The sequence below is a fragment of the Lepidochelys olivacea genome (assembly GCF_965140295.1).
Source record: "Lepidochelys olivacea isolate rLepOli2 genome assembly, chromosome: 9".
In the NCBI taxonomy this organism is placed as follows: domain Eukaryota; kingdom Metazoa; phylum Chordata; order Testudines; family Cheloniidae; genus Lepidochelys; species Lepidochelys olivacea.
The window spans coordinates 7550969-7570408 of record NC_140419.1 but is presented as its reverse complement, the minus strand read 5'-3'; the positions used below and the strand labels follow the sequence as shown (position 1 = coordinate 7570408).

At 50.9% G+C, this 19440-nt stretch overlaps 1 protein-coding gene across 1 annotated transcript in view; it reads left to right on the top strand.

Moving 5' to 3' along the window:
• The window catches only part of LOC311525771 (uncharacterized protein), a gene marked incomplete at its 5' end in the record, with an annotated part of 50516 nt that overhangs the window by 13014 nt on the left and 18062 nt on the right, over positions 1-19440 (top strand). The window contains 6 exons of the mRNA XM_084638111.1: positions 95-236; positions 4185-4372; positions 5246-5387; positions 8328-8489; positions 15748-16103; positions 18926-19088. Of these exons, the coding sequence (XP_084494237.1) occupies positions 95-236; positions 4185-4372; positions 5246-5387; positions 8328-8489; positions 15748-16103; positions 18926-19088 (1153 nt within the window). The remainder of the gene's footprint in view (positions 1-94; positions 237-4184; positions 4373-5245; positions 5388-8327; positions 8490-15747; positions 16104-18925; positions 19089-19440) is intronic.

The following is a 19440-nucleotide window of genomic DNA, read 5'->3' as shown; positions in this document are numbered from 1 at the left end:
CTGGGCATCAAAACAGAACAGAGTGACCCTCATTATTACCCAGATTGTCCTACCTTCTGCACCCTAACCTCAAACCTCTGACTGTCACCTGCAGAGCAAAGCTGACCCTGATTCTACCTTTGATGAAGACAACCTGGTCCAGACTATTTTCGACCTTTTCTTGGCAGGCACAGAAACCACAACCACCACCATGCGCTGGGCAGTGCTTTATATGATGGCTTACCCAGACATCCAAGGTGAGGGGGTGCACCATACATAAGATCGTGCATTTATGTAGAAAGTACCCACTTCTGCCCAATTTTATTAGGTGATTGTAAGTCTAAAACTGGCAGTTGGTGGCTGCAGCTCCAAGATGGGTCCCTGATATAGAAGCAGATGCCTGGACTGAGATTTGAGTCAGCCCGCTTTGATTTCTGACCTCCCACTGCCCCTTGCTTCTTAGAGATGTAGGGTTTTCCACAGTTTGTGTCTGGTTCTCAAGCCAAGCTCTATCACCTTTCCACAAGATACTGGTGCTTCATTCAGATGTAACCCTTCTGCCCGTCAGAGTTGGCAGCAACAAGGGCCGGGTTCAATATCTAGGGGTTCCATTCCAATAACACAATGCAAACCGGCTCGAGCCCCCACCCAGTGACCTGGGACCAATATATACCACCCCCGCTGGGCTCCTCCAAGAGGCAATACTTCCCCTCTCGCAAGCACATAGTCTGAGTGTAGCAAAAGTCTTTTAATAACAGAGAGAAACAATGTGGCATTATGTTGGGGAAACACCACCAACAGGATTCATAACACAACCCATGAGCAAAAAAACCCACCCCAGGCAAATTGGGGCATGCCCTTTTCCCTTTGGTTCTTGAGTCCAGCAACCCCAAAGTCCCAAAAGTCCAATGCCCCAAAAGTCTCTGTCCCTGGTCAGGGCAGCCCCAGAGTTCGAAAGTTTATCTGCGGAGCTTTACCTCCCAACCTGGGTGGAAATGGGACAGGGGTAAGAGGCACCTTACGTGATCTGAAGCTGACCGCCCCATAGCTCCATAGCGGCGCTCCACTCCGCCAGCCGCCCCATGAACTCCTTCGCTCAGCTGCGCTCTGCTCCGCCAGCCGCCCCACGAACTCCTTCACTCAGCTCCACGGCCCACAAGCAGCTCCTGCCATCCACACACTGCGCTGCGTCGAACTGCTTCACCAGCCGCCCCGCAAACTGCTCCACAATATATCTTCAGGCTCCCCCACTACTTAACACAACACTCAGTGATTTCAGCTCTTAGGTGAATTCAGCTTATAATAGGGGAGCCCCAGTGCTGGTGCACTGTCAGCCCAAAGTGAGCTCAGCAGCCTATAACTAGACTTCTAATGAAATCAAAATTAGCTCTGATATTCCACAGTGGAGAGAGGAGGAAGTGCAATTAGCATGTAAGGCCCTCACCAAGGGGCCCATGCCACCAAGTATTAATACTTGTCCCCAGCCTCTCTCCATTCACACAGTTTTGGAACCCATGACCCTTGCCTAGCGAGTGCTACTTAGTTGATGGTGAATCCCTCCATCATAACAAAAGGCCACGTACAGTTCCAAGCACAGTTCCCATAATCAGGGTAATAACAATTTATTCTTCCTGCCCCAATAACAGAGACACTGGGGATCCCACAGCAGCCAAAGTGACCATTTGGGCAGCTATGGTCTCATTCTAGGCGTGGTGGGTGTGCCTATGCAAATGAGATCGGCCCCTGAAGTTCTTTTCCACAACTTGCCGCACCTCACCACCAGATGTCAGGGTGGAGCTCATCCTGACACTGCTTACACAGATAAACTCAGACGTCCAAATAAACCACAAAGTCCCAACGCAAACAAACTTCACTCACTTGGGGCTTCTTCTTCCCAGTGGTTCCCTGAGCCACAAGTATCTAAACATTTTATCCCTCCTTGGGATTCCTTCTCCAGCCATCTGACTTTATACACGGGTTCTCTCAAGGTCCTTTGAAGAGACTGTCAGTAATCATGTCACCCTCTCTCTCTGTTATGAAGGAAGGGAGCTACTTATATACGCTGCCTCCTTCCCAGCATGCCTTGCAACACAGTCTAACTCTCAGGTGTCCCTCTGGGCCACAAGTCCTAGTGTGTGGTGGTGCTGCCAGGAACAGGGTAATGCTGGTGTGGAGGCCTCCTTTAGAGGAACATGCTATTGTAGTTATGGTCCTCAATGAGGAACATGCCCCTGGCCGGGGACGTGCTTTCAGAGTTGCTAGCTGGTAAAGTTGTCTTTGTGATTGCGCAAATGCGGGACTTTTAATTCACTAAATACTAGTGTCCCCTACAGCACATGCAGATGGTACTTCCCAAGTATCTCTCTCAGTTATTGCTGCTCAGTCCCTTCCATCTTCACTTCCAGGCAGAGGTGATGTGTGGGTGGGGCCTGGGGGGATAAGGGGTCACATGCCCCCCACCCTCAGATTTGCTGTTTGGTTTGTACTGAGCATGCTCAGTAACACTGCTAAAGCTGGCTGCCCTCACTCCTTCTCCCCCACCCACTATTGGCAGGCACAGGTCATCTCTGCCTCCAGGATGGAACACCAACTTGCATTTCATTCACACTGTCATGCTGGAGGGTGTTGGTAGCTGCCAGCAAGTGTGGCTTTGATCTATAGGCAATCACAGACCTTGCTGAGGCTGCTGGGTGTGCCAGCTGCCTTTCCTTTTGGCCAACTGAAAGAAGCGCATTAAACTCCTTTATGGAGTCAGATAGCTGAAACAAGAGAAGTCACTGCCCAAAGCACTGGCCACATGGAACAGCGGAGCAAGAATTAATTCTGGGTGAATAAGAGGGGATTCCTGGGAACTGATTGAACATGTGGAGGTTGGTGCATTGATTGGCTTGTGTCTGTGGGCTTTTGTCAGAAGCAGAAAGCAGTGAGAAAAGCCAGGAGAAATCGGAGAGCAATGGTAAAAGCATGGCCTGGAGTGGATGCAAAGAAAGAGCTTCTTTTGGTCAGAGTGCTGGAGTGGTCAGAGTGCTGGCAGGGAAGGCAAGCGTGGAAATTATGAGCAAGGGAAACTGCCTCTGGTTTGATCCTACGTGTTCAGGGAAACAGGACTTGGTGTACATTACTTGCAAATCTACAGGATTGCACCAAAGAAATACCGTATTTGTATAATCAGCTACTCCTAATGGAAACGACCAGCGAGGCCCTGCACACTGGCTATCTGCTCAAGCCAAAGGGCAATGCTATGAAGCCTTCTCATCCTTCATTTATAAACCGGAACATCATTCAGATGCATAGCCAAAAGGGGGGCCTTGAATCCTTTGGCTGCCATTCTATATCCCAGCTATTGCTTTCATCTTGCAAGGATGCTTCTTTACTTTACATCTGTGAATGTCATTGCACTTTACTAGCACTAGAGGTCTCCTGTTTCCAGCTAAGATAATGTCTTGATTGCTCTACATTTTGAATTCCTGCTCTGCTAAGCTATACTCCCAGCTGATCCCACTTCACATAAAACTGTGTTGTTCTCTCAGTACCTGAAATAAACTGTATGGGACAGGTGCTGGGCACGGCATAGAAACAGGAGTCTAATCTGTGAAACAAAGCTAGAGAAAGCTTTCCCTGTGCAGCAGCCTTGTTCCTGGCTGCCTCAGAAGCAAACATCATAGAATCGTGGGACTGGAAGGGACCTCAAGAGGTCATCTACACAGTGCACTCATGGCCATGAGTAGTTACTGAGGGTGCTGCCCCCACCATCAGTCTTTCTCTCAGAGAAAAGAAAGGGAAAAGCTCTTTACCAGGGCCAAATTTGGCCCTGACACTGGGTTTCAGCCATGTGTTGTCTGGGTATCTGTGGAATGTGCTGATAATCTCTCCCAGTTAGTTGCTACATCTGTCCTGCTGGTAGGGCTTTCCCCTTGCACTAATGTTAACCCAGCAATAAAGGAGAGATTCAAATAAGATTCCAGCCAGGGAAAAGAAAAGGCTCCATGATTAGGGTGACCAGATGTCCTGATATTATTGGGACCGTCCCAATATTAGGGGCTTTGTCTTATATAGGCAACTATACCTATCCCCGAAAAGAAAAGTGTCCCAATTTTTCATGCTTGCTGTCTGGTCACCCTATCCGGGATATAGAGACACACACACACACTCTCTCTCTCTCTCTCCCCCGCCCCAAAATATGTATCCTTAATGTTTCTCTTTAGAGAAAGTCCAGAAGGAGCTGGACGCTGTGCTGGGTCCCTCCAAATTAATCAGTTACGAGGATCGGAAGGAACTGCCGTTCACCTACGCCGTGGTCCATGAGATCCAGCGCTACAGCAGCATCGTTGCCGTGGGAGTTCCTAGAGAATGTGTAAAAGACACCGTGTTGCAGGGCTTTCCCATTGAAAAGGTACAGAGCCATTCTCTATCTTTATAGCCCCTCCTTCCATCAGAGGGCCAATGTACCAGGAATCCAAATAATTGGTGTGTCCACATATACAGTGAACCTGATTCTCTTTTGCTTTACAGCTCCTTCGCTTTCTTCCAACACCTAAATAATAAAGCTGATGGATGAGGTCACTGGGAAATATCTCTGACTTTAGGGAGTTCCTCAAACATTACAGAATCAGCAAAGAGCTCGGGGTGACCCCTCTTGAAGTCTGCTGTGATTTGGCTATTCTCAGGTGCCAGTATGTCCCTTAGGGGCCTCGGCAACATTATGCTTTGGGCAGAGCCAAGAATAGGGAAAGCTCAAAGGTGACTTTAAGCCACCTTTAATTCCCCCTCCTACATCCTACTTGATGTGTTTCTTGGCCAGAAAGAAGGCTTGGACTGTGTATCTCTTCTCCATTTATAAATCTCACACTGAATGTCCTTGCTTTTCAAATTCTGTATCAGCCCATTGAACTCTTGTCAGTGTCTTGCTGTTTTAACATCAGAAAAATATAACTTTGTCAATTTAAAGCAATGGCTTAAAAATGTTAAACATTACTCTTTTTGTTTCCATTGAGGAGTCAATATTAAAGCAGGGAGGATTCTGGGTATAAGACTTTTGCACTGGGCTCTCTGTTGCTGGTGTTTCCAGCAACATGACTGCTGTCATCAGATTCAAAAGGGCAAATAGAAATGTATTGTCCAGCAGACTCCCAATTTGTTCCTGAGGACACAGGGTTTTCTCTAGGTGACCTTCCACGCAAGGTAATAAATGAAAATTAAAAACTGTCTGTCCTTACCTATCTGTCTGATGGACAGACACCGAACTGAGTCAAATTTTCCCTTGCAGGGCACCATTATTCTCCCAAATTTAACCTCCGCCTTGTTTGACCCTGAGCAATGGGAGACGCCTCGACAGTTCAACCCAAATCACTTCCTGGATCAGGATGGAAATTTTGTGAACAAAGAAGCTTTCTTAGCATTCTCAGCAGGTAAGAGCATTGACAGGTAAAAGCAGGGCCGTCCTTAGGCATACGCTGCATATGCAGCTGCATAGGGCCAGAAATTTGGGGCACCACCGGGATAAGGTGTGCTGCAGCCTCCATAGGCAGGGGCCATATTCACAGAGCCAAATGCACCGGCCCGGCGCATTCTGCATGAGGGATAGGATACGGGGGTCTCTGCAGGGAACTGTGACTCTCCATCGCTGTGAGGTGGGCCGGGTGGCTCGGTATCCTTAGCTGCCTCGTCTCTCCCACTCCCCAGGCTACCGCAGCTGCTCCGTATGAAGCTCAGTGTGTGTCAGCAAGGGGGAGGGGATTTTTTCTGGGGGTCTGCGGGCCCCAGTTTAATAATACTGCTTAGGGCCCCATAAATCCTAAGGACAGTCCTGGGTATAAGCTTCTTATTGCAGGGGTGGACAAACTTTTTGGCCCTAGGGCCACATTGGGTCCTGAAATTGTATGGAGGGCCGGGTAGGGAAGGCTGGGGGAGGCTATGCCTCCCCAAACAGCGAGGCGTGGCCTGGCCCCTGCACCCATTCCAGCCCCCGAGAACTCCCACCCCCATACAACCCCCCCTGCTCCCCACCCCAACCACACCCCGAGACCCCTGTCTAGTGATGAGCTGCCAAAATCTTAACAATGTGTTCCTTCCTCACCCCATGAGGGGGTCGTTGCCCACCCCCGCCCCCTGGGACTCCTGCCCCATCCAACCCCCCCGCGTTCCTTGACGCCCCCCCCAGGACCCCGGCCTCATCCACCCCCTTCCCCTGTCTGCCCCCAGAACCGGGCAGGAGGGTCTTGTGGGCCACCGTATGGATACCCACCCCATCCCTAAGAGCCAGAGGCACCTGAGGCACCTGTCCCGGCGGTGCTTACCTGGGGCAGCTCCCAGGAAGCATCCGGCAGGTCCCTCTGGCTCCTAGGGGTGGGCGAGCGTAGCTGGGGGGGAGCAGGGGGAGCGGCTGCTCCCCCCACTGATCACATCAAAAGTGGTGCCTTAGGTGCCGACTCCCTGGATGCTCTGGGGCTGGAGCACCCACGGGGAAAATTTGGTGGGTGCAGAGCACCCACCGGCAGCTCCCTGCCCTGCACCCGGCCCCAGCTCACCTCCGCTCTGCCTCCGCCCCGAACGCGCCGCCCCGCTCTGTTTCTCCGCATCGCCCCCCCGCTTCCCGCGAATCAGCTGTTCGGCGGAAAGCTGGGGAGGGCTGAGAAGCAGGCCATGGCTTCACACTCAAGCCGAGGGTGGCGGAGGTGAGCTGGGGCGGGGAGCCCCTTGCGCCCCCCCCACGGGTTACCTGCTGCAACGTGGGCGGCCCTCCTCACGCCCCCCCCGCCCCCCCCGCCCCAGCTCCCCTCCGCCTCCCTGGGCCTGAGCGGGAAGCTGCGGCCTGCTTCTCCGCCCGCCCCAGCTTCCCGCGCGAACAGCTGATTTGCGGGAAGCCTGGGGGGGCAGAGAAGCAGGGCAGGGCAGCGCGTTCAGGGGAGGAGGCGGAGCGGAGGTGAGCTCGGGGTGGGGAGCTGCCGGTGGGTGCTCTGCACCCACCGCATTTTCCCCTTGGGTGCCCCAGGGCTGGAGCACCCGTGGAGTCGGCGCCTAAGGCGCCACTTTTGGCCGGTTAAATTTAGAACCCCTTTTAGAACCGGTTCTCCCTCGCGGAACAACTGGTTCTAAAAGGGCTTCTAAATTTAACAACCGGTTCTAGGGAGCCGGCTCCAGCTCACCACTGCCCCTGTCCCTATCCAATCTCCCCTGCTCCCCACCCCCTATCCAACCCTCCCTGCTCTCCCTGCCCCAAGTTACCTGTGGGGTGGGGGAAAGGGGGGCTCAGTCCTTTCCCTGTGCGTTTCCCCTGCTCGATTGGCTGCTCTTCCTGGCAGTCGGGCAGGGCTCGCTCCCTGTCTGGGCTTGGGGACGGGAGCCAAGCATGCTGGAGGTGGAGGGGGGCCCTGGCTTGCTCTGCCCCTGTCCCTGGTAGTAGGGCCCAGGGCCCTTGACCGCCCCCCCGCAAGCTCCCCTGGTCCTTGCCTCTTCCCCCAGCCAGAACTCCCCCTGGCCGCTCCGCCCTGGAGCCCCAGGGGCTAGCCTCCGCCCCGCTCACCATGCTGCAGGGGAGTTGGGCTGGCTCCTCTGCAAGCCTGTCCTGACCCCGCTCCCTGGCAGGAGCTCAGGGGCCAGAGGGAAGGGTCCTGCGGGCCGGATGTGGCCTGCCGGCCGTAGTTTCCCCCCTCTGTCTTAGTGGGTTTGATTGTGAGGGGTGAATTAATGGATTAGCAATGGGACCCTGCTAACCTTCAGACCTTGTAATTTACACAAAAACCAGCCGTCTCACTCCATTTCTCAGCAAAGATTTAATTACAGAATGCTAGCTGGACCATTGGTCTGGCCTCGTATGGCCGTTTTTATCTTCTTATTAATACTAAAATGAGAATTGTCAAAACAAAGGAAGGTATATTTTGTGATGGATTTGAATTGTTCAGTTGGTAATCTGCAAAAATCATTATTCTGCATTGGATTTCCCAATCATGAACACAAAGTAGTATAATTCTATTGCATTTAGAAATCAGAAGGCAATAAATAGGATCCTCAACCGTACAGTAACAGTTATGTGGAAAATGACCTTATCTCCTGTTCCTACATGGTTACTCAACAGCTGTTTGTTTCAGAGCCAGAATATATGGAGCTGCACGTGCACAGACCTACCCTCAGATCTTGAGAACTTCTCGTGTACTAAATGCCTCCACTTTACACAGATGGTGTTTTTCTTCCACCAGGGAGAAGTAGGATTTTGCCAGCTTTGAGCTTTGACCAGATTGGATACACAAGGATTAGAATACATTCAATCCAATTGTAATTCATATTTTCAAATGAAAAAAAAACCCAATCCCTCCCCTCCCCACCCAATCATTGTCCCTTTGTTCTTGCAGGGCACCGTGTGTGTTTGGGGGAGCAGCTGGCAAAGACTGAGCTCTTCATCTTCTTCACCAACTTGCTGCGGGTGTTCTCATTCAGGCTACCAGAGGGAGTGAAGGAAATCAACACCGAGTTCATTCTGGGGGGTACATTGCAGCCTCATCCCTATAAGATCTGTGCTGTTCCTCGCTAGGCTGCAGCACCCCTCAAACCATGGGAGGAGCTATTAGGCAGGCACGCATGCCGTTGTGAATTTCCACCTTGTACCTCTTCCCCTCTTTCTACTTCCAACTTTGACGACAGTATCGGTTCAGGCCAGTGGAGCCAATTTCTCAATCTGTTAGACCAGTGGTGTCCAATCCGTTCGCCGCTAGCCACATGTGACTAATAGGCTATGGAATTGTGCGAATGCATGTGGCTTTTTTATAATGTGGCTCATAAGAAAAATTCAGAACCACAAGAGTGGCTAGCCGTGTGGCTAGCACCGACCTTCTATTGGGCCCCGCTGTGTTAGACCTTGGGAAATTAATCTGCAAACCACTGCCACTTCCTTATTGGTCTGTGCCCAGGCTTTCCGTTTAATAGATTGCAGAGAGAGAAAATGTAAAACAAGGAATTCCAGAGTCAGGCTTTAGTTGGGTGGACCAGGAATGTGTTAGATGCGTCGCACTGAAGTTGGAGTTGTGGCGGCAGGAGAGAGAGGAGGGGAAAGGAGGGACATATTACGGTCTGTTACCAGGTTTAGCTTTATTCAGCAAGTTCTTAGCCACAGCTGTAATCTCTGCCAGAGGCTGAGACATCTGATCTGCTGCCCTGATTGTGTCTTATGCAGTGAACACGCAACCCTGAGAGTCATCTCCAAACTGAAGTGAGCTGTAGCCCACGGAAGCTTATGCTCAAATAAATTGGTTAGTCTCTAAGGTGCCACAAGTCCTCCTGTTCTTTTTGCGGATACAGACTGACCTGGCTGCGACTCTGAAACATCTCCAAACTGGTAATGCTGCCACCGAAGACCTTTCCCTCTCTCCACTGTTCGTTTTGTACATGGATTCTAATGAAAGGCAGATTGTTGCTTACCAGTACTGCAAGCAATTTCCCATGAATACTCCTTTGAATTTTTCATGAATCTGCTTTAGCTGGTTTTGCACCTTTTGGGGGTTGCTTTTCACAGATGATGTAGTGAATAAGTTGACTGGCAAGAATGACAAAGCCGTTAATTTTAGGTAAGTGTTGCAGAGTATCCACTGAGCGTGAATTTCACATTCATAATCACAGGTATTAGCATCGGAAACCTGATCCTGAAAGTGAACTCTTGCTGAGTCAGTGATCAGAGACATCCCATGTAACCTATTGTCATGGAGTCACAGTCTCCTGAAGTCAGGCAGGTCTCTAGTGCTGTGTGTGTCCCCCTCACCCACTCAACAGGGCAAGAACACTCCTGGGATTCAGCGCTTCCTGGGTCTGGCCTCAGAGCATTCAGCCCCCTTGTTCACAACGTAACTTCCTGCAGTGAGCCCACCTGGAAGGCACATCTGAGGAGGCCTTACATGCCCCCCAAAGGGATCACGCAACCCAGCTTGGCGGTCAGCAGTGACTCCCAGCCAGCTTTGTAAAACAAGTGTTTATTATTCGAAGTGTTTATTATTCGACGGGAACACAAGTGTTTATTATTCGACGGGAACACAGCGTAGAACAGATCTTGTTAGCCCGGAAAGCAGGAAGTTACAGCAAAGTCTATCTGCGGGGAGGAAGGGGAATCCAGAGCTCTGGGCTCTCCCCACTGAGTCCCAAACCAGGAGCCAGCCTCAGTCAGGACCAGCTGCCCTGCCTCCTTCCTTTGTCTCTTCCCCAGGTAAACAGGTTGCCTGGCCTCTCACTTTGTTCTCCAACACCCGGGTCTGATTCTTGTAGAGGAGGGCGCCCCGCCCCGGTCATCAGTTGTCAGGATACAAAGTGTCTCTTTGCCCAGACAGCCAGTCAGCAGTCACCACATCGGCCCTTTCTGCAAGGATCAGACACCCTTGTCCCACCAACTAGATACCTGAGTAACACATAGAAGAAACTGAGGCACACACACAATATTCAGACAAAACATTAAGAACATTCCCATGTTGTCACACCTATATGGCCACTCAGAGTGAGCTTTTTTTATATCAATTATACACAACAAACGGCTTGTGAAGGATACACTGACCAAGAACTTATTCACAAGATCAGTTCTTAGACATCTCACAAACAGAAGAGTGCTGATAAATTGTACAGTCAATTGCTTGACCACACTTTGGTTCATTATTTTGTTATGAAATATACTCGAGACCAAATAACCAATGTCAGTCATCTTATTATGGGACAGGGAAAAGATTCTATACCAGGGATGGGCAAACTTTTTGGCCCTAGGGGCACATCAGGTACAGAAACTGTATGGAGGGCCGGGTAGGGGAGGCTGGGGGAGGCTATGCCTCCCAAAACAGCGAGGCGTGGCCTGGCCCCTGGCCCCATTCCAGCCCCTGAGAACTCCCAACCCCATCCAACCCGCCCTGTTCCCCACCCCTGACTGCCCTCTGGGACTCCTGCATCCTATCCAAACACCCTTGCTCTCTGCCCCCTGACCATTGTCCCCCCCGGATGCCAGCCCCCTATCCAATCCCTGCTGCTCCCCACCCCCTGACCCCTGCCCCATCCAATCTCCCCTGCTCCCCACCCCCTGACCGCCCCCCTGGATCTCCCCCATCCAACCCTCCCTGCTCTCCCTGCCCCACGTTACCTGTGGGGTGGGGAAAAGGGGGACTCAGTCCTTTCCCTGTGTGTTTCCCCTGCTCGTTTGGCTGCTCTCCCTGGCAGTTGGGCAGGGCTTGCTCCCTGTCTGGGCTTGGATGCTGGGGACAGGGGCCAAGCATGCTGGAGGGGGGCCCTGGCTTGCTCTGCCCCTGTCTTCAGCAGCAGGGCCCAGGCCTCTTGACTGCCCCCTGCAACTCCCCCACCCCGCTCCCCAACTCCCCCTGTCCACGCTGCCCTGGAGCACCAGGTCTGGCGGCGCTATAGCCGTGCCACCTGGCCAGAGCTGCAACCACGTTGCCCAGGTGCTGGGGGAACTGTGACTGCGAGGGAGGGAGGTGGGGAGGGGACAGGGGCTAGCCTCCACCCCGCTCACCACACTGCTGGGGAGTTGGGCTGGCTCCTCTGCAAGCCCTGTCCTGACCCCGTTCCCTGGCAGGCGCTCGGGGGCCAGAGGGAAGGGTCCTGCGGGCCGGATGTGGCTTGCGGGCCATAGTTTGCCCCCCTCTGGTCTACGTCTTCTGAACCACATGGCCTCATGCCCATCCAGCATGCCAGTCTTCACCTGGGGCCCATGCAAGTCTGGCTTGGCTTGGTTTACAAGCCAAGCAAACACCCTCTGGACCTGCTGATTTGCGTACAGTACCTGCACGAGTGGCCTCTTCCCTGGACTGGTGGATGAGTCCAGACAACGTCTGTAGGGGGGGTTCTAAGTACTGCCCACCATGAGATCAAAAGTCCTGAGGTTTTTTTTAAAGACTCTAGTGTGTTTCTTCAGTCTGTTTGAACTCCCTCAGCCCACCCCCAGTGCGTGTGTGTGTGTAATTTAGGGCTTGTCAACATGGGGAAGAAGCCCGGAATAGCTAATGTGGAATAGCTATTGCTGAATAGATTCCTCGCTAGCTACCCATGTGGACACTCTGATTCCACACTAAAAGTGCCTTTGTGCAGGTTAGGTTAATCCATTTCCAAAGCAGATTAACTTAACCTGCACAAAGGCATTCACCGCAGAATAAGAGTGACCATATGGTTCGGAAAAGCTACTGTGCTTTAAATTCACAATCTAGCCACTTTGCACCAACTTCTCCATGAGCCATAGAAGGGAGCTGGAGCTGGGGAGAAGAGGGAGCTCAGGGAGCATGGAGGACAGTTGGAGCAAGGCTGAGGCCAAGCGGCTGTGAAGGAGAGGAGGGGAGGAGATTGGAGCAAACAGTTCATGAGCTCAGGGGACCCAGCCCTGTCACCAACTCTCAAGATTTGATCCCAAGTCTCATGTTATGTGGTGGTTTTCCTAAAGCCTCGGCTGCCAGTCACAGGGTGACAGGAGAACCTTTCTCTGAAAGGAGAACCTCAGTTTTCATTTCAAATAAGAAGGAAGTTCTCGCCTTCGTGGCTGTGGAAAAAGCTTGAAACTCGGGTCCAAGTGCACCCCAGAATCAGAGGGCAAACCAACAGAGACCCACCTTTAATGTTCTTTATAAATGTGATTTTTGAGCCACTCATGATATTGGGACCCTGGCGTGTGAGTTTTGAATACTCCATGTGGGCAAAAAGAGAGGCGTTTGGCATTCAGTGGGCAAAGAAATGTGATGGCATAATCCGGACCCGAGAGGCCCTGCTGCAGAACCAGCTTCTGTTCCTGCTGGCTGGAGCCTCTCTGGACCCCAGGGCTGGCTCCTCCCTCTTATTGCTTGTTCCCCCAAACCCATAGAGCTTGTTGTGGGAGGTGTGGTGAGCCCGAGTGCCTAGCAGAGTGAACCTGAGTGTCAAGCCTAGGGTGTGACTGGAGAGCCTGGATCAGCGATGATGCCAACAGCTCCTGCACGTCACTCCCGCAATTCTGGAGCCGGTGGCTGCATGCGCCTCCCCCCTACTCCCAGCAGCCACTTGCTCGCTCACCCCTCCCTGGCCTCCGCAGGTACCTGCTGCTCTGGGCCCTTCCCTCCAGCTCACCCTGCTCTGCTCACGGGTCGCTGGAGCTCCTGCTCCCCTGATCCTTTCCCTCTTCTCCCTTCAGTCTCACTGCCCCAGTGGCCCCTTAGTTCCATCCCCTCCCTTCCTTTTCTCTGAGCGCCCTTTGCTCACTGCCCCCAGCCCTGGCAGATACCCGTTCCCCTCCCCACCCTCCACCTCAAGCCCTTCCTATTCCAGAGTTTTTGCTCTCAGCCATCTCTGCTCCTCAGCCCTGGTGATACCTATCTTCTGCCTGGCTCCTTCCTTCCCCACTCTGGGTTCCCCAGCGGGTACCTGCTGCCCTGAGCGTCACCCCACTCCCGGCTCCCCAGCCCCCACAGCCACTTGCTCCTCCAACCGCCAAAGCTTTGTCCCCCCAGCCCCACTGTGATGCTGGCAGACCAGGTACCAGCTCATGCCCAGGCCTCATAGCTGGAAACCAGTCTGGCTCATCTGTGTGTGAGCGCTATCAAAATAGATATTCGATGTTAAGTGGCTAAGAATGTATTTAGCTTTATGACATGCTTGCAGGATGCGGCATGTACTGATCTCACTTATAAGCGCTGTAGCCCATGGTATCAAGTTATAGTGAGTGTTTGCATCATAAACCTCTGTAACCGTGTAACTCACCAAACGGGAAAAGAAGCATTCACTCAGGTAGAGCGCTCGTCCTGCATATTCGCTGGCCCATTGAAGGCAAATGAGGCATTGATACGGGGCATTGTGTGGCACCAAAGGACAGAGACTGTGTTGACTGCATTCCTAATTCCCGCCAGGAAGGCGAGACCTGAACTCATCCCATCAGTTTGGACTCTGGTGTTGGGGAGATAACAATCCCCGACAAGGAGAAACTGGATTTTTTCCTACTGTCTGGACTCTGAGGGGCAAAGATTCCTAAACATAAGCAAGAACTCCCCATGCTGCTTGGCCTGGGGGAGCCCCAGAAGACATTCAGTGCGGAAAGATTACTGCCACTCAGTCACCTTTGGAAACCACAGACTGTAACTCGGCTGCATATATACGCTTTCTGCTTTAACCTGGAAATAACTCTCATTTCTTTCTCCAGGTGAATACATCCTTAGTTAGTTCACTACAGGATTGGCTACCAGCCTTGTCTTTGGGGTGAGAGCTGAGGTACACATTGACCAGGGGTAAGTGGCTGGTCTCTTAGGGCTGGAAGTAACCTGGATCTTTTGTGGTCATTGGTGTATGGCAACCAACTGCTGCCTGATTGTGTACTTCCAGTTCCAAACGAGGTGTGTGGTCGACTGGCAGTTAGTAATTCTGGGGTTTGTAACGCTGAGGTTCTACTGTATTTCATCGCAAACCAAAGTGTGGTCAAGCAATTGACTAGACAATTTACCAACACCAGGAAGATGCCGACAGGGACTGGTGGGCATGGCTCTTTCTTCAGGTCCCTCCTCAGCTCATCACACAAGTGCCTGGTGGCCTCAGGGGTTAGCCTATGGCACTGTGAGGCTCAGTGAATCAGAAACAGTATGGCAAGGCTCATAGGCCCTGTCAGGAAGGGTTGTGACACTTTCATCCTGGCCAGCTCTGAACTTGCAGCAGCCTTCAGTCCTGTGGAAAGATGGGAGCAAAAGGGCGAGAGCACCAGCATAACCAGCCAGTTGAAAGGACACTGGTTTTACTCTCTGACAGCTTTGTTTCAAACGCTTTTTGTAAGGATTCCAAGCACAGCTTGAAAAGCTTAGTTTGTTGTATTCCGTGTGAAGGTCGCACACTAGGCAGCTGGGTGCTATTTCCCTCTTCACGGCGACTGGTTGGCATTAATGAGACCTGGATTCAGGTTTGAATGCAGTGGCCCTGGGTTTGATGCTGCATAATGCCTTGTGAGAGTACAGTATTCTGCCCTGTGCTCCATCACAGAGTTCAGCTGAGCTGGAGGAAGGTGAGTGTAAGAGAATTGCATCTAACGTGCCCTGGTATCCCCAGTATGTGTGCCAATCACAGCTGTGTTTTCAGGCAGTGGAAGGCCTGAGACTGGCACTGGTAAAAAAGAACCTGAGAAAGAGAAGCCCTGGCCAGGGAAAACTGTTTTGCCCTTTGCTTAGTTTGCCCTGCAAGGAGCCGCAGTGAGATCCTGGGGGCTCTGCTTAGGGGTAGGGATTATCTGGCAGGTTCGGGACCTATAGTTAGCGGATGTTTAATTAGGGAGGGGAGACCCAGATTGTGGGGTGTTGGATATGGTGAAACTTTTCTAACAGTGCTCCAGGAAGCATTTTGGAAAATAGTTTCCCCTCGTTTCAAACTGTCTTTTTCTCACTAAATTGAAGCCTGTACTATTCAAACCCTAAAACCTCTGGTTTGAATGTAATTCATGGCTGCTTCTAGTGCAGCCGGGGAATACAATTCTAAACAAAGCATGCAGCAGCCCAGAACGCTTGTTTTGCCATAGCCTGAGAGAACGCCCAACTCAGATGCTTTGAGGGGGGTTTAAAATCAGAATCCAATGATTTCGGGGGGAATTCCGCATTTGGCCAATAAAATTTCATGCCTGGATTTAACTATTATGTAATCAAGGTTTAAAATAGCTTTACGCAGAGAGATCTCTCCAATCCACTCCGCTTTTCAATGACGAGGAGGCTGCTGTGGTTTGGAGCTCAAAGGTTAAGGTCTGGTGGGAGTGGTTTGGCTGGCGAGGACAAGGTATGTGGTATAAAAGTCTGCTCAGATAAACTTGAGCCTGGCATATCTCCAGACTCCAGTGTGATGGTGGGTCTGAAGGAAGAGAAACAAAACAGGAAGTGAGGCTCATAAGAGGGTTAAAAGCTCCCTGGGAACTGTTAAGACTCCAGCAAAGTGAGAGCTCAGCCTGCGAGCTCCAGGAGGTTTGCCCAGCGCCCGACGATAAAGGCAGCGGCAAGAGGATGTTGGGGATCAGTGAATTTTTTGTGGCTCTGGTTGCGTTTCTCTTGATTGTGCAGTTTCTGAAGCTGCAATGGGTAGGCAGGCGGCTTCCCCCTGGACCAACTCCCCTCCCCTTCATCGGGAACTTGTGGCTGTTGGGATTTAAACTTCATCCTGAGACTCTCGAGAAGGTAATTATTTATTTTTGTATACTTGATTAACTTACTTCTCAGACTCTCCCCAGGCAGCAGCTGAGATCAGCAGAGGCAGGGGAGGCTAGCAGACCGCTGTCTGATGGGCCCCAACCTTTGGGATGTGCTCCTTTCTTGGTCTGAAATCTGCCCAAGTTTCTTGATCTTCTGGGGACACAGCAAAGCCCATCTGTTCGACTGGTCTGGGCTTTCAGACTGTGTGAGCTCCGCTAACTGAGGATTGCTGCTGGTGAAGGTGCGGGAGAGGAAACGTCCATTGATTTTTGGTTTTGTAACACTCCTTTTATATAATGTGTTTTTCATTTATGTGACAGGCACCTGGAGCCCCCTGATGGGAGATGTTTGGTGTGGAGTTTTGAACCTCAATTGGATAAATACATTTCAGTCATTTTCTCGGTTATTAATGTAAGCAGAGTCAGGATGAGCTCTGCCCTAACATCTGGTGGTGAATGGTGGCGAGTTGTGGCAAAGAACTTCAGGGGCTGATCTTGTTTGCATAGGCACGCCCACCTGCCTAGCATGAGCCCACAGCAGCCCAAATGCTGCTATCAGTGGAATAAGATATTTTTCATGCTCAGGAAATTTTATCCAGTGTCTAGGCTTGTGCAAATAAGTCAGGGTCATACATTTCATTTCTGGTTTGCAGGGAAGGTGTGACAGTGACATGAATCCTGCTGAGCACAAGATTTAATGGCAACTGAGTATATCGGACTTGACAAAAAAAAGTCATCTCACGTGAAGAGAGCGACTTTCAGAGAGCGGGAAATGATCACACAAGATGTAAAACCTAAGGCCAAACGTTTCAGTCCTGGGAGCCTAACGTGGAGCTCCTAAATCTGCATTTAAACGCCTAAATGAAAGGCCTTCTGGGGGGGGTCTGAGCACCCAAAAACCTCACTGTCGTCAGTGGGACATGCAGGTGTGAGGACCCTGGGAACATTAGGCTCCTTTTAGTTAGGTGTCTGAATGTGTATTTAGAGTCTCACTTTAGGCTCCCAGAATCCTAGGCTCCCCTCGACCAGCTACATCGAGGGAAAACTACCCTTGCCTAGTCCACACCAGTATTTTATGCCTTAGCTTTCTTGCAAAAAACACAGCTTTTTCTAGCGTAGACATGGCCAGAATGGCTGCATCGTGTAAGTCTTTTCTGATCCTTCCCCTGACCTCAGGCGCTGTCCACCCTATCTTTGGAATGGTTATAAAGCCAATGTGCTTCAGGGAATAAGCCAACTTCTAGCTGAGGAGGGTTAGGGAAAAACCTTCCCCTATTGGCAGGCACAATTCTCCACTTTGCGACTTCTTGCATCTTTCTCTGAAGCTCCTGGTGCTGGTCTTTGTCAGAGACAAGATGCTTGACTAGATGAACCCTGGGTCTGACCCAGTTCCTATGTTCTGTCTTCATCATTTCTTGCACCATGGCATTGTGAAAGATTCTACAGAGCCAGGCACATTTCTATCACAGAGTCCCTGAGGTGGCATCCCTGAAGAGAGCTGGGATACTGGTTTGTATGGTGTTCCCAAAGTGGCTCAGTTCCCTGAAACCAACAGCTTCTAGCAACACAAGCACTGCCTTCCAAGTCTCTGCAGACCTCACTCGCTCTGACAGGTAGCGACAGGCACAAATCCCAATACTGGGAGCGTTCCAGGTAGTATCTAGCCCCTTATCTGCTGAACACTCACAGAATTACCATGTCTGCTATGCCCAAATGACCAGAACACGCCATCTTGTGAGATTCAACTCTGGACCAGCACTTTGCTTAACACCACAGCACTGAGATATATTTATAGTGAAAACAATAAGTTTATCATCAGAGATTCAAGTAATAGTAAGTAAGAATACTGGAAACCAGACAAAATCATTTCTAGAGACTAAACTTAACTAATAGGTCCTGTCTAAAGCAGTTGCCTAATGTTCTCTTCAGCATTTTCAAACAAGACTGGCTGAGACCTCTATTTCATTAAGTAAAAAGCACTGTCTTCCTCAGTGAAGGCTGAGGTGTCGTCTTTGCCTTGTAGAAGTACCCCCAAAGTTCACTCTCTTTACTCATAGACAGGACAATTCCCCCATGGCTAGTTTTTTCTTGTGTTGATTTCACATCTCTTTGCTAACCTTTGGCTTTGTATGGAAATGGATAGCCGCTGTGTGTAATTTAGATCCTGACATCAAGTTAGGTGAATAAACAACTCTGACAGAAAAGCCTGTTTTTCACCTCCTCTGGTGACTAATACTTTCATACATACTTAAGAACATATTTCCAGTTTGTATATCCATAGTTTGTTACATAATATCTGTACACACATTTCACACTGATAGTAATAAAACCAGTGTGATGCCAGATTTCATGGAAGACCTCACAAGACATTCTTGGGTGAACCACAATGTATAGACCAGCATAGGTGCCAACTCCATGGGTACTCTGGGACTGGAGCTCCTGCGGGAAAAAATAGCGGGTGCTCCCCAGCCACCCATAGATCAGCTATGCCACCGGTGGCCTTCCGCCAATCAGCTGTTTGGTGGCGGCCAGGAGGCACTGGGGAGAGGGGGCGGAGCAGGGGTGGAAAAAGGCGGAGCGGGGGCAGGAAAAGGTGGCATGAGGGTAGGGTCTTGGGCAAAGGGGCGGGTTGGGGCAGGGCCTCGGGGTGGAGCACTCACCCAGAAAAATGAAAGTCAGTGCCTGTGCATACCAGAATCAAAACATTCCTGTAACACCCTTACCAGCTGGCATTAAGAGGTTCTTGGGTCACAATTTGTTGTACACAATTTTTCAGCCGTGCTTTGCTGACACTGATCATGTCTCTAGTTGGCACAGATTCATGGGAAGATCTTCACCTTGTGGTTGGGACAGAGCCCTGTGATTGTATTGCATGGATTCCAAGCAGTGAAAGATGGTCTAACCACCAACCCTGAAGATGTTTCTGGCCGGCCAGCAATGCCTTTCTTCAATGAAAAGGCCACTGAAAAGGGTAACGTTCTCTTTCCATGGACACCGTACAAAAACCTGGGGTGCCCATTGTAAGTGTGGCTGTTCCGTTATTCCATAGCCATCTTCCCCATGGAGCCGCATCTCCAGACTGCAAAAATAGCTACATGGATAGCTGGTCTGGTGATGAGTAATGGGGCAAGCAGCCACTGAATGGGACTGAAGGGTAAAGTCCTGAGTGTTAAGGAGCTTGTTTGAACCATTCATTGTCTCTTGGGCCCAGATCCTCAAAATCAGTGGGAGTTAGGCATCCAAATAACTTTGAGGATCATTAGTTCTTTGCTGTCCTGTGAACATCACTATCATCAACAGGCTTTCAGCACGGAGCATGAGCA